This window comes from Rhipicephalus microplus, chromosome X (genome assembly GCF_043290135.1).
Source record: "Rhipicephalus microplus isolate Deutch F79 chromosome X, USDA_Rmic, whole genome shotgun sequence".
NCBI classification, from domain to species: Eukaryota; Metazoa; Arthropoda; class Arachnida; order Ixodida; family Ixodidae; genus Rhipicephalus; species Rhipicephalus microplus.
In genome coordinates this window covers 219,834,192-219,849,547 of record NC_134710.1, presented here as the reverse complement: position 1 = coordinate 219,849,547, position 15,356 = coordinate 219,834,192, and the positions used below count along the sequence as shown (strand labels likewise).

General features: G+C 45.9%; 1 protein-coding gene across 1 annotated transcript in view; it reads left to right on the top strand.

Annotated features, from left to right (window-relative positions):
- The window catches only part of LOC142775992 (uncharacterized), a 99,241-nt gene that overhangs the window by 46,689 nt on the left and 37,196 nt on the right, over positions 1-15,356 (top strand). The window contains exons 6-9 of the mRNA XM_075878675.1: positions 535-591; positions 1,219-1,345; positions 7,374-7,440; positions 10,854-10,899. Coding sequence (XP_075734790.1) covers positions 535-591; positions 1,219-1,345; positions 7,374-7,440; positions 10,854-10,899 — 297 coding nt within the window. The remainder of the gene's footprint in view (positions 1-534; positions 592-1,218; positions 1,346-7,373; positions 7,441-10,853; positions 10,900-15,356) is intronic.

Sequence of the window (15,356 nt, the reverse complement as noted above, 5' to 3'; positions counted from 1 at the left end):
GGGCACGCACACATATGCTGAACCACTTCATTTCCGCCTACACACTCAGGCTGCAAATAAATTGAATATTCCTTCCGTTAGGTATACAATGTTTTGCTCGAGAAAGATATATAAAACGCTAACACTATACGCTGTCTCTGTTGCGTCGTCGTAGATAAGAGGGTTCCGGATAAATATTGACCCTTTGAAGCTTTGTGACGAGCGATTTATGATTACTACTTTGGCATGCGGCCACCAAAGTCGGTGACAGAGTTAGCTACCTGCTGCAACTTCTTCAGACATTGAGCTCTTGTGATGGTTGTTACTAAGGTATATGTGCTTGCTGAAAAAAAAAAAGAAAGCGATTTCGTTGCCGGCGGTCTGGTTTTGTTCTCTAGCTTTCGTTTATAGAAGTCGTTAAATTCTTTGTCAATCTGATAATAAGAAATTATTCTACTCGAGGGAGATAGGCCGTAATGCAATGCTAAGTACCACAGGTACGGCAAAATCGGTTAGCTGATTTTATCTGCATAATGCCCCGGTGTTCTATTTCAGCCTCAACTAGGTACTACCGCGGGGCCAATCTGCCAATGGACGAGAACTGGGAGACAGGTGAGATGTTCTTAGCTTCTTTCGATCTCTACACTGGCCCTACAGGACGAATGAGGGCACATTGGTCAGCTATCTACTCGCAGAGTTCACCTACTATACGTGACGCTATCGGGCACACACAATGTCCACCCAAGCTGTGTGTTTCATTTTTTTAACTGCTGGAGAGGATGTTAGATAGGTGAAGCCAGGCCGCCACCGTCTTACTCAAGACACGATAAAATGTTAGCATACAGTGAAGAAATGACAGCGCTTGTCTCACACGCCGTACAAATTGAATAGTGGTAATTTCCTCGGACAGATTTTTCTCAATGGGAGTCCAAGTGTTACTCGTTTCCTTAAGAAACCTCGAGGTCTTGGTGAATTTTACTAGATCAAGTTAGCCATACTCCTTCAAATGCATCACTTTTGTCTGCAAAATCATTCTTCTGTTTTACGTTTACTCTGCCATTCACGCTAGAAAAACAAAAGCGCTTTCTCTTGGATTGGGCACCACATAAAAAGGTCGTATTTTGAGGTAAACTCCACGCAAATGCTGGCTTTGCATCTTTGGCTAAAACCTTGAGAAAGCTTCTACTTCAGAATTTTTTAAAACGTCCTTGGTAACATCTAGCTCTGAAATGTGCACAGATGTTCTACCAGGAACAGCTGGGTACACGCCACCTGAGAATTTGGACATCCCCGGCTTCCGAGAAGTGCAGACCCTAACTCCAAAACAGAAGAGAGACTACTACACTATTCTGTTGACGCAACACAGGTTTGTAGAAGGGTAACTCTGTCTTTGTAATCATTTGTGCTATACTATTTGGCTAGCTGTTTACTCAAAGGTTCAAGATCCAGCATCACTTTAACTTGGCTCTGCCCGAAGTTTCTTCGCAAGTCCCCAAAGTGCCGCACTGATACCAAGCAATAAAATGATGTAACGATATTGTTGACAAACTCAAATGAACGTTCATTCAACCAACGTGCAATTGATAAAAAACGGTATTGAGGGATCCCGCGCGTTTGTAGGAATCTTACGGGCTACTGCCTGGGGCGAGCGCGTGCTACTTCACTTCTAAAAACCATGTTCGTTCGAAGCAGCCCCTGGTCTCGATCGTCTTAATATCTTCAATTTAAGCTGAACCCTCTTTGTAAATCTCCAGGTTTCTGCTCCGTATCTAGGTACCGGCAAGATGCAGCTAATATATACCTTCCACTTGAGGGATAGTGGCAATCTACCTGTCATGATTTGAGAGTACTTGCCAAATGTGCTCCACCCCATTCTTATTCTTCTAGTTACTTCAGTTTCGTGGTTTGGCTCTGCGGTTATTACTTGTCCTAAGTAGATATACCCCCATATTCACAAACGCTCCTCCACTCGACTTTAACCCTTCACTTGTCAGAGATGAGCACTGCGTCACCACTCGGCTGAAAATGACGATGCGTTACTCAAGAATCGCAGAAGACTTTTGCTGATATGCAGTGGCTTTCCGTGCCTATAGATGGCGCTCCTATCGGCTTTCTCAAGTGAAGGCGAAGCGTCGAGTGAAGGGAGGTTCTAGAATACGGGGCATAGTCTTTTTCAACTTCAAGGGCACTATTACATATCTCGAAGCGCTGTTCTCTTTCGAGGTTGTTGTACTTTACTTTCGTTTTCTGCAGATTATTTTAAGACCCACCTTTCTGCTCTCCTTGTCTTACTCTGTAATCATGAGCTGCAATTCGTCCCCTGAGTTACTGAGCAATGCAAGGTAATCGGCGAAGCGCAGGTTACTAAGGTACTCTCCATTAACTCTTATCCCTAACTGTTCCCATTCTAGGCTTCTGAAAACCTCCTGTAAGCATGCGGTAAATAGCAGTGGGGAGATAATGTCCCCCTGCCTTACACCCTTCTTGATTGGTATTCTGTTGCTTTCTTTATGAAGCACTATGGTAGCAGTTGATCCCCTGTAGATTTCTTCCAGGATGTTTATATATGCATCGTCAACGCCCTGATTTCAAAGTGCCTGCATGACTGCTGATATTTCTACTGAGTCAAATGACTTCTCGTAAGCTATGAAGGCTATGTATAGTGGTTGGCCATATTGTGAGCATTTCAGTATTACCTGATTGATAGTATGAATGTGGGCGATTGTTGAGTAGCCTGTTCGAAATCTTGCTTGCTTCTTTGGTTGATTTAATTCTTTGTTGTCTTATTTCTGTTAGCAATTACCTTTGCAAATAGCCTGTATATACGGAAAGCAAGCTCATCGGCCTGTAATTATTCAAGTCCTTGTCATCTCTTTTCTCATGTATTAAGATGATGTTAGCGTTCTTTCAAAACTCTGGTACTCTTCCCGTCAGGAGACACCTCGTAAACAGGGCCGCTAGTTTTTCTAACACAATCTGTCCTCCATCTTTCAACTGATCTGATGTTACCTGATCCTCACCAGCAGCTTTGATTCTTTGCATGCTCTCCAAGGCTTTTCTGACTTCTTCTTTCATTACTGGTGGTGTATCATCTAGGTTACTGCTAGTTCTTATAGTATTAGGGTCGTGGTTGTTCCGGCTACTGTACAGATCTCTGTAAAACTCCTCGGCTATTTTACCTATCCTATTAATATTGGTAGTTATTTTGCCTTCTTTGTCCCTTAGTGCTTACATCTGGTTTTTGCCAATCCAAAGTTTTCTCTTCACTGCTTTGACGCTTCCTCCGTTCTTCAGAGAATGTTCGATTTTCTTCATGTTATACCTTCTTACATCGAATACCTTACGCTTATTAATCAACTTCGAAAGCTCTACCAACTCTTTTTTGTCTGTTGCACCAGAGGCTTTCATGCTTTGACGCTTCTTAATGAGATTCTGTGTTTCTTGGGACGGCTTGCTAAGGTCCTGTCTAACTACAGTACCTCCAACTTCCACTGCACACTCCGTAACGGGCTGTTGTCATTGGTAGCCATGGCCGAAGACTGAATGGTGCGGCCACTGCGAAGCTTCGTGGTGAAGACGGGGAACAATCCACCTCCACTTTCCAATTAGCTACTAATTATTTTACGGCATACATTTCAATTCAACACTTTGGTCGATGGCTTTGACAGTCATGTCCCCTTGGATCTAAATTTGATGATGACACATTTGAATAGATGTCCCGAAAATTTCCAATGCAAAGCATTGGTGCTTTTTTTTTTAAATAACAGTGCACCAGTAACGTTCGTTTGACCGCGACTAAATGAAAATTTGAGCTAGATCAAAACTTATTTCATGTGGTTGTGCCTTGACAAATTTCTGGCTTAAACTACCGCATATGGGTGCAAAAGTAGTTCAACAGTTGATTACTTAAACTTTGATTATTTGAATATCTATCATTTTAATTTTGATTCGAAAGAGCCGTGGATGCTCACGTACCAGGTATTGAATATAGGCATTATGTGAAATTGCTGCCCTCTGTCGGAGGTTTGACCGATTCGGCGCTGTGTTGGAGGCTTGTGCCCGAATCGTATTGCTGTCACTTCTATACATTCCTGCTAGCTTCTGCTTTGATAGCAGGCAGTCGGGGCATGAAAATGTCAGGAAATTGTATAAGGGACTCTACCCGTTGCCAGCATTTCCTAGTTAATACGATGACAGTTATTATCTATAAAGAACTGCCTCATGAAATGAGGGTACGAGTTTGTTCCCGAGTCACATGTAGGCCTGGCGTCATTGAGAATAAAGCTTCGTGCAAGCTTATAGTTATAGCCTCTGATTATTATGCGTATATATGGTGTAAGATTGTTGAGAGGCAAGGCGATGTCTGTAAAGGGATGTTGACCCATTTCAAAGCGTATTCCATAAAAGAAGCCTACGTCGACCTGATAATAGATACTGAAGATAAAACACTGTCCTACTTTTTTTACTTTAGAGAAATAAAAATATGTCGACGCTGTCATCACCAATGTATGTTATGAATGAACTAACCACGCTGTTAAAATGTAGAAAACTTCCGCAACTCGTGCTCATGAAAGCTGAACATAAATTCTAATTGATGCAGATAGGCACTTTTGCGTCACCGACTGAACGCTTGCGATATCACCTCAGCGTGTAACGGTGGCACATCCACGGTCGAATGTAATTTCCCAGAACAGCATTTTATTTCTCAGTTTCAGTTTCTGTTAATATTTCATAGCACAAAGATGGATACAGGATTTTTCCGAAAGCGGATCAGCTTTCGGGAGGACCTGATACGTGCGTTTCTTGGGATAAATTTTAAAAAATAAGAGGGAAGGTGAGTCGGGACATTCTAGCTGCGCCTCTGAACTCTTCAGCGATATCGCATGAAATGCTTGAAAAATGCGCATAGAGATGCTTTGCACACGTGCAAAGCATCCCACCTTCCGACTCAAAGGTTCGAGATCAAGCCCCGTTTTGGCATCGCTCCACCAGAAGTTGCTTCGCAGATCCCCAGTGCCCCGCATTGATCCTTAGTGATAGCACATGAAATACTTGAAACTTTTGTTTATTGATTGATTGATATGTGGGGTTTAACGTCCCAAAACGACTATATGATTATAAAAGACGCCGTAGTGGAGAGCTCCAGAGATTTCGACCACCTGAGGTTCTTTAACCTGCTTAACCTGCAGCCAAATCTGAGCACACGGGCCTACAGCATTTCCGCCTCCGGGATTCGATACCGCAACCTGCGGGTCAGCAGCCGAGTACCTTAGCCACTAGATCACCACAGTGGGGCTACTTGAAAAATGCGCATATCGAATCAAACGCGCCAAGCATCCCACCAAACCTTATCTTGTTAAACTCCACAATGAAAAACAGACTACTACAACCCACTCCAGCATAATCGATACGTTCGCTGAGAATCGATGACACACACGAGCTGCCTGTCTAACATATAACTGTTATCGCAATGTAATAAACAAAGTAATGTTGTTCAGAGCAACGCAGGCATGCGCATGCAAGTATACCTGAATGCTACACATGCAACTTTGAACCTCGCACACAAAACCGGTTCTCTGTTACTGCAAACACATGGTGTGAAAGCTCTCTTTTTGCGGCATGACACGACAGAGTGTTCTTTGATGAGTGCATATGCTGTCACATGCCGAACCTATTAAGAATGTAAACACGGTGTTATAGTCGTAAGCATCAGCCGGAGCAACTGAAGTATCGCCGCGTCGCGTATAGCCACGTGGGAATGTAATCACAAGCAGGTTAGTTACCTGCAAACCTTTTTTTTTTTTTGGCATCCATTTTTTTTTTCAATTTGATCAACCTGGAACACGAAAATGTGTTGGCAATGCCGCTACTTTAAGCCGCCAAAGGTTGATGCGTACCCTCCATGTGTGCGCATCCGGAGCGCGCTTAGCCGTCAAGATAGCAGAAATTCTCACGGCAGCCACTCGATGACAGCAGATTTTGTATGAGGTCTACATAGAAGGCTAGATTCCCCACTGACCGAAGTTGTCTATTCTGGCCCGTGCCCAGTTGAGTGCGCGTGCTTGCACTGTAAAACCTATAAATTCGTGTTTATTTTTTTTCTGTCGAAACCACACCTTAATTACAAGGCACCTCGTTGTGAGGCTTTCTAGATTAATTTTAGCCAGGTGGGGTAACCTAAACGTGCACCGAAATTTCAAGCACCGCTGCGGCCGGTACCTGTACCGGGAGCGCCACTCTACGCCATGCACAATGTTATAGCAGTGTATGGGGGGGGGGGGGGGAATAATAATCTAATAATCAGCTTTTTTTTTTTTTTTGACGGATGACACTGGATGTGAATAAAGGGTTCTGGCCGAGCATCACTTTTACTGTCCACCGCACTCGCACTTCACGCCCCGCTGAGGCACCCATCGAAGAAATCCATTATATTCAACAGTTAGTCATAATCGTTCATCATTAAGATGCGCGTGACACGCGGACAGCTTGGCTGCATAAGGACAAGAGCACCCTCACGTTCCGTTCAGTCGTTGGGGCTGTATTGCGAAGCCAGCTCAAGACTTACCCCCGTATTCACAAATGCTCCTCGACTCGACTTTCACCCTTCACTTGACAGAGTTGAGCACTGTGAAAATGACGCTGCGCTGCTCAAGGATCGCAGCGAACTATCACTGACATGCAGCGACTTGTCGCACCTAGAGATGGCGCTCCCATTGGCTTTCTTAAGTGAAGGCGAAGCGTTGAGTGAATGGAGGTTCTAGAATACGGGGGTTAATCTTCTTGTGCGTGTGGACTGTCAGTCCTATACTCGGAACATGTTAATGCACTGAATTCTGGCAAAGCAGAAAACTGGGGAGGGGGGGGGGGGGACTCCACGTCCGTCGCAGCCTGTTAAACGCAACAAATAACAAAGTCATTAAAACAATAAATTCGAATATTTGCATATGCATTTTTACCAGCAGTGTACAAATAAGCTCAAAGATAATGGAAGTGAAATTTAGTGCATGTCCGTCAGCTGAGCAGACCGTAAAGACTACAGTGGATATCGCTCTATTACCGTTCCTATAGTATTGAAAATGAGAACAAGTCCACTTTGTACAATGAGCACGTTGGTCCATAGGTTGGTCGTTTTATGGGGTTTAGGATATCAAAGCGACCCAACTTTGAGAGACGCCGTAATGGAGGGCCCAACATTATCTTGACCACTTTGACACAGTACACGGTATGCAATTTCACCTGTATCTAAATGCGACCGCCACGGTTGGGATCGAGCCGGTGTCTTTTGGATCAGCAGTTCAGCACCGTAATCCCCAGCCACCATAGCGACCCGTATTGTACAAGGCAAACAGTGAACGGCAAAAGCTCATGCATAAACTACTACTTTTTTTTTTCAGAAGCGACGACGATGCTTCTCCCGAAGATGGAAGCTCGGAAAAGGCCGAAGAGCCCACGATTGCAAGTGTAAGCCACTCATCGACACATCTTGTTTCGCGAAACCATGTCCTTTAGGTAGAAATTCATGCTCAAAAATGAAACGAGGCAATAGCGAAATTGGGGAGCGCCGAAACGAAAGGCGTTCCTGAGACAACATGTGTAAATATTTTTTTCCGAATTTGTTCCCATTTCGTGATTACAGTGTCATCTAAACACCATTCCAGCATGTGAGATTTGTTCACGAGAACGTTCTATTGGTCAGGAAAATGGAGAATCGAATCAAGTTGAATTCCAATTGCTCCTGAAATCGAGCAAACTTTTCTTCAAATGCGAGGCTTTGTTTCTGAAAAACAAGCACTGCTTTCCTCGTAGCCTCACGCTGCAAACAAGTGGATGTGATCTTTTTTTTTCCTTTTTTCGCGAACTCTATTCGCACCTACAAGTTAATCGAGTCAGCCAGTACAAAGGTCGCGCCTCAATCAATATCGTGTTTTCTTTTTTGGCGCTAACAACTCTGAAGTTTAACTCCAATTGATTTACCTTTCTTGTGTTCATACGACATCGACAAGTAACTCAACCGATCTTTTTTGTAAAGATCGTTACAATATCGGGTAAGTTAAACCAATATCCAATCAACTAAGAAGCCCGGCACTCTTTCTCCCCCTCCCCAAGAAAAACATTGGGGGGATGGCGAAAAATTAGGTAACTGATATGTTGAAAGGAAGATTTCACTCCTTTTTCGGGCACAAAGTGAGGGAAAGAGATGCAATAGAATCGTGAGAGTGAATAACTTGTGTTAGTAAATTTGAGGGACAAAAACACTACGGGTGCGTGCTGTGTATACATGCCTGCGGCTTCCGAGAATGAAGGAGGTCGCAGTTCTTGCTCTAGCCGCACACCTACCTCCTATTCGTCGTACGTCGGTCATCGCACCGAGTGGCATTGGATTACGTTTAGTCCCTCTGCACTCAATCAACCATGCGAGAGAAAAAAGTACATCGAATTCGAAGGGACCTTGAGCACGACAAACTCGCCGGGTCCCAAATTCAATCGCCTCAGACGAGTCGCACGCGAAAGCCATCGTCGTCTTTGTCTCCTCCGTCGATGTATTAATTGTATTTTTTACTGCGTCATACACTCAAAATTGGGGCGATGTAGGGATACTCTTGGTTCCCTTCCGAATGTACACATAGACAGCCTTATTGACAGAATAAAATGTGCGATTTCATACATTCCGGTATGGTTTATCTATACCATCAGAGCTAACCTGGGCAGTTTCGTAAGTAAATTATGTCAATTTAAATTTCTTAATTATTCAACTTGTGGCTGAACTAAATGAGTAGCCACCACTCTAAGTTTATCTAGCTGATCGAATACATGTTTATTGAAGAATCTCATGTACCGCCAAAGGAAACAAATGCTTCCCGTTCGAAAGCAAAATACGAGCGGAGGAAAATGCTTACTCCATCAGCTCTCTCCTCTCCCTTTCACTCTGCATTTCTGAAGAAGTTCAGAATCGTAATTCTATCACAGCAGTGGTCAAGCGTCAAAGTATCCGCCTACAATACGGCAGTTACTGGTTTGTCCGGACCTATACATTCTTTTTTTTTTAATGAGAAAAATGGTATATTGACCCGGCTCTCGGTGGAGTGTACTAATGAAGAAAAGATTACCGCTCCTTTCCACTCACTTGAAACTCTCACTCTTCCTTCCTTCTTTCTCACTACTGTGACATGCGCTGTGATCTCTTAAGGGCTGCAAAAATGGAAGTATTTCCTAGCCTCAAGCCTAATTCCACATGCTTAAGCATTTCTTTGCCACAGAACAAATACGTGACAGAATTAAGGTGCGAACTTAGAGCACCTAGAGATTACCGAAATGTGGTACACCCGATAGAGGCTATGATGGTGTGGCGCTGCTGAGAATGATGTCGCAAGTCTGGTTCCGGCCATTAGAGTGGCACATCGATGTCCGCCAAGTGCAAGAACGCTCCTGTTCTTAACTGCCCATCAAGGAATAGCAGATCATGAGTCCGGTGCACTGTGTAACGTCCCATCATTTATTTCGGCTATGCCACGTAGAACGACAGTACTTTTTTTTTCAATCAGGATATTACACTGGTGCACGAGCAAACATGATAATGTGGGCGAACCATGCGCCTCCTCATGGTTCCGCCCCAGCAGTATCGGTGTCATCATCACAACTAAATGCAGGTCAGCGATATTGACATGACCGACGTTCGTTTCTTTGCGTCGTTTATTTAGAAGCTTCGAAGACGAAATGCTTGTCGGCGTAGCTTTTGCCAGTGCTCTTATAGCGGATTTTTTTTAGCCACACAATCCTGGTGACACTTTTCAAAACATTCATATGATTCAACCAACTGGGGTCAATCATTAAAATATTATTTTAAAGCTTCTTTCATTACGCACACAACTGCGCAAGTTACTGAGGCTGTTAAGAAATGCTCGATTGGAAACCTGCTACTATAGTTTTTCATAAAATATGAAAGTTATGTTGTGCCTAAAATTGACAGCTCGCACCACCATAACATACTATACAAATATGGTGTGCTGAACAAAAGAAATAAACGCGTCGAGTTGGCTGGTCTTTTTTCGTCCATCGGTTTTTGAACGTGCGCGCGCGCATTTGTGTGTGTGTGTGCGTTTGCGTGTGCGTTTGCGTGTGCGTTTGCGTGTGCGCGTGCGTGTGCGCGCGCGCGTGTGTATGCGTGTGCGTGTGTGTGTGTGTGTGTGTGTGTGCGTGTGTGTGAGAGAGAGAGAGAGTGAAAGAGAGAGAGAGAATACCAGCCCTTTATTTAATTCTGCTTGCTATTTTCAAGACTGACGGCCACAGCAAGCTTTAAAAAATTGAGTTTTCTGTTCACTATTCAAACAGCAGTAACCTCAAAGATCGTTCTGTATACACTTTTTCTGTACAAGAACGATGCGTACATTTCGGGAACTCCATCGGCTAGTTTTACTCACATTCGGAACAGGCTTAAGACCACTGAAAAAAGTGTGGTTCATGGGTTTAGATACCTATTTACCCGATAGAGGCTAGTCGCTTTAAAATGAGCTTCGGATGTCCGCAAACCTAATAGACGTACGTCATGAAGTTGTGTGCGTCATACATGTAACAGCGGTATGCCTGCATGTGCGTGCGTGCTTCAACTTTCAGAAGAATCGCCATTTCTTGAATTAAAGAAGACGTTTTCATAAGAACTGTGGTCCTTGGTTTCACATACAAGGCTGTTTTCTTTGTAGAATTTCGGCATAGTAGCTCGCTTATTCAACAGGGCCTGCTGCAGCTACTGTTATACATATACTGGGCCAGCTATCTTCATTGTTGATGTTCATTCGTGGCCCGTCATTCAGTGAGCTGATGCGACGACAACCAGGGTGACAGTAAAAATAACCGTGTCGACCCACTTATTTGTGCAGGCCACGACAGGAAACACACCCACGGGTTTAAGTCAGAGCAGCTCAGGTAAGCATCCTCTCTATGCTGTACAACGCTTTGGCTTTTGTTTTGTTCGTGGCGTAGCATTCATGATTCCTAAACCAGACATGTTTCTGGCAAACATCCCCGACAATTTATTCCTAACGAACTGTACTGCCATTCACTTTGTCATTATAGACTATCAAAAGAATGTTGTATTATTTTTAACGCAAAAGCGTTAATTTGTCAGAATTGCGGAGGTGCGTGCCTGCAGGGCGCCCACAAAATCCGCGTCGAGAAAGAACATGACCTCTCCCTGCTTCACGACGGCAGCCGTTGTGGATCATGAAAGAATGATCACTGGCAGTGTAAGAGCAGACGTGGAGGTCACCACTCGGTGGAGGCGCTCGATTTTTCGCTGTAGTAGTTCGCGTTCAACTTATATACTGGTCCTATGCGACATGCATAGCTGCAGTAAATCTGATGCCGAAGTTCTAGTATATCCCCTTGATAAAATGGAACTAAGAGACCATGGAGGAATTGAAACATCTATGCTCTGCACCCAAGTCATCGAATACGAGAAGGGCTGGCAAAGGCGAACACGAGGAACCTAGTCGGCAAATTAGCGTTACTCATCGGATATCCTTATATGTGATTGTGCGAAACATTTACATGCTCGATCAACAAAGCGGTTTTAAAGTGTGGCGCATGCCTGTAGAAAGCCGTTCACTGAAAAATATTGAGACTGTGGCGGGAATACTATATCTAAATCACCAATGATTGATGCTTTTCATCGCCATGAAGGAGAAATGAGGTGACTGTACACATCAATTGCACGAAGCAAAACTCAACAGCAAACGATTCAGGCTTAAGCAGCGAAACATCCTATACCATTCGGCCTCTTGCACTGTCTCATTCTTTTTAACACAACTCGGAAGCACCACTTTGCGTTCCTCACCAACTCCTTCTATAGCAGTGACAAAGTTAGAAAGAACGCTTTCGAGAAAGGACTCAGCTTATAAGAATATAGATACATAACAGCCGCTAAACACGGCTGCATGAAAGAGGAGGACGGAGTGAGTTTTCGTTTGATGCTGGTCTGGCGCCATCTTGCTCTTCGAGTTCTGTGAACTGTAAATAGATCATTAAACAAGTTTCTCGTAACATTATTGGTGGAGGTGGACGACCCCCGTACCTCGATGGAGACGCGCAGCGGTCGCACCATCGGCGACCTTTCGACTGGTTCGACTGCTGGTACTTCCTCTACGCAGCCCTCATCAGTCCAAGCCACCACCTACGTCACACTCCCGCCCCTCCGGGATCCCGGCACTTTCTCCGGTGGTGGTACGATCGATCTTGACACTTGGCTGAACTGTTACGAGCGCGTCAGTGCTACTCACCGCTGGGATCCCACGCTCATGCTCGCCAACGTGCTTTTCTACCTAGACGGCACTCCCCGAACATGGTTTGAAAGCCACGAAGCCGACATAACGAGCTGGGATCTCTTCAAAGAAAAGATACGTGACCTGTTTGGTGATTTATCTGGTCGTCGGCTCGCTGCGAAGAAGACACTTGCCTTACGGGCCCAGTCTTCTACCGAATCGTACGTCTCCTACATTCTTGACGTCTTGGCCCTTTGTTCCAAGGCCGACCAGTGCATGTCGGAAGACGAAAAGGTTAACCACGTCTGAAAAGGCATTGCTTACGATGCTTTCAACTTGCTGGTATTAACAACGTCTCCAGCATCGACACAATCCTTAAAGAATGCCGACGTCTCGAACAAGCTAAACACCGCCGCGTAGCCCATAGCATCGTGCGCCTTCCGAACACAGCGGCCACTTCTTCGTGTGACGAAGCCTTCCACCAGGCCCCTCGATGTGACAACCTCACACGCATCATTCGTCGAGAAGTCGAGGCTGCACAACCGGTAGCCACGCCATTACCGACGCCTGCGCCTTCCCTGACCACGATCTCTTTAATACAAGCGGTCGTTCATCAAGACCTATCGAATGTCAGCCTACATCCTGTTCCTACCGTATACTCTGCTGAGCCTTCTTTTCGTACCCCTTCTGCTCCTCGCATACAACGCAACCCGTCCGAATGGCGTACTCTTAATGACAGGCCCATATGTTTTAACTGTCGACGCATTGATCATATCGCTCGTCACTGCCGCAGCCGCTGGGCTCCACCGTCCCATTATGCACCTCAGTATCACGCCACTTCTGTTCGCCAGTCGTCCCCACCACTTTCTCTATCAACGCCGACCACATTTTCCGCTCCTGCAGCACCTCTGAGCAGACCTCGCTACGACCGGTAACCGTCCCCTGCTCGTCGTCAGTCCCGGTCGCCCCCACAACGCCGTGCGGCCTCCCCGACCTATTCGCAGCACCTCCGATCGGAAAACTAGGCCGTGCAGCATCTGGAGGTGGAGCTGCGTTGACGACCTTCGTAAGAAATCCTCGGTTAACGTTAACAACGAACCGGAACCTTTTGGACGTTACTGTCGACAATGTTCGTGTCAGTGCATTGATAGATACTGGCGCGCATGTGTCCATTATGAGTGCTAACCTTCGCCGCCGATTTAGAAAAGTTGTCACGCCTGCCCTCAACCAAGCTGTACGAGTCGCCGATGAAGGAACTGCCGCAATTCTTGGCATGTGCTCTGCGCGAGTGTTTATTGGAGAGAGAAGCACTGTCGTTTTTTTCGCCGTTATCGAACATTGCCCTCATGAACTCATTCTCGGTATGGATTTTCTAGCCACGCACTCTGCCCTCATAGACTGTTCAGCTGGCTCTCTCCATCTCGATTCTCCCCTCTTTTCCGACCTGCCTAGCCCACCGCAAACCAGCCTCTGCTGCATTGATTTCACGCGCCTCCCTCCTAACTCTGTTACACATGCCGACTTATCCTCCACGCCGCCAGTACCTGATGGTGATTACATGGTGGCCCCGATTCCTGCCGTGATGCTTACGCATGGGGTTGCTGTGCCGCATATGATTCTGACGATTACGAGAAACCACACCTTCCTTCCACTGGTCAATTTTTCACGCACCACCCAAGTTCTGCCACAGGGTATCTCCCTGGCCAAAATTACCGCTCTCCAAGATGACCATGTCGAGCCCTTCAGAGTTGACGATTGCTGCAGCTCAGTCAGTGGTTCCACTCCATCACGTCTTGGGGCGCCGACATCGAGCGAATGGTGTCATCGGACCTCACGTCTGAGCAAGCTGCAGCGCTTTACCACATTCTTGAGGGCTATCGTAGCATTTTCGACTTTGCCAGCAACTCTTTAGGCCAAACGACCATTGTCACCCATCGCATAAATACTGGCCATGCAACTCCTATTCACCGACACCCCTACCATGTGTCTGCGTCGGAGCGTGCAATATTTCAACATGAGGTCGGCAAAATGCTTGCGAAAACATTATCGAGCCTTCATGCAGCCCCTGGGCTTCTCCAGTCGTCCTTCTTAAAAAGAAAGATGGAACATGGCACTTTTGTGTCGATTACTTTCACCTTAACAAAATTACCAAAAAATACGTTTATCCATTACCTCGCATCGACGACGTCCTCGACTGCCTGTCCGGTGCCACTTATTTTTCAACTATTCACCTTCGGTCAGGTTACTGGCAGATAGCCGTCGACGAGATGGACCGCGAGAAGACCGCATTGATCACTCCTGATGGTATTTATCAGAAGGTGATGCCCTTTGGTCTCTGCAATGCACCAGCCACATTTGAAAGAATGATGGACTCATTGCTTCAAGGGTTGAAATGGTCCACCTGCTTGTGTTACCTTGACGACGTTATTGTCTTTTCGCCCACATTTGACTCGCATCTTAATCGTTTGTCAGCTATTCTGGACGTTTTTCGTCGAGCCGGATTCCAGCTTAACGCCTCCAAGTGCCACTTCGCTCGTTGTCAAATTTCCGTGCTCGGTCACCTTGTCGATTCCCAAGGCGTGAGTCCAGACCCAGAGAAAATTCGCGCAGTCGCGAACTTTCCCGTTCCGAGGACCACAAAGGATGTCCGCAGTTTTGTGGGGTTATGCTCATATTTCAGACGCTTTCTTAAGGACTTAGCGACCATTGCACGTCCCCTCACAGACCTCTTGAGGAAAGACGCCTCGTTTATCTAGGGCCATGACCAAGCGTCACCGTTTTCGCAACTTACGATACTGCTTACAACGCCACCAATCTTGGCTCACTTTGATCCATTAGCCCCAACCAAGGTTCACACGGACGCCAGTGGACACGGCATAGGAGCTGTGCTATTGCAGCAACAACGGGGACACGACCATGTTATAGCCTACGCAAGTTGACTGCTATCTCCAGCCGAGCGCAACTATTACATCACGGAGCGCGAGTGCCTCACCCTTGTATGGGCAGTCGCCAAGTTTCGTCCATACCTGTACGGGCGCTCATTCCGTGTTGTCACGGATCATCACGCGCTATGCTGGCTAGCCTCCCTAAAGGACCCCATGGGACGTCTCACTCGTTGGGCTC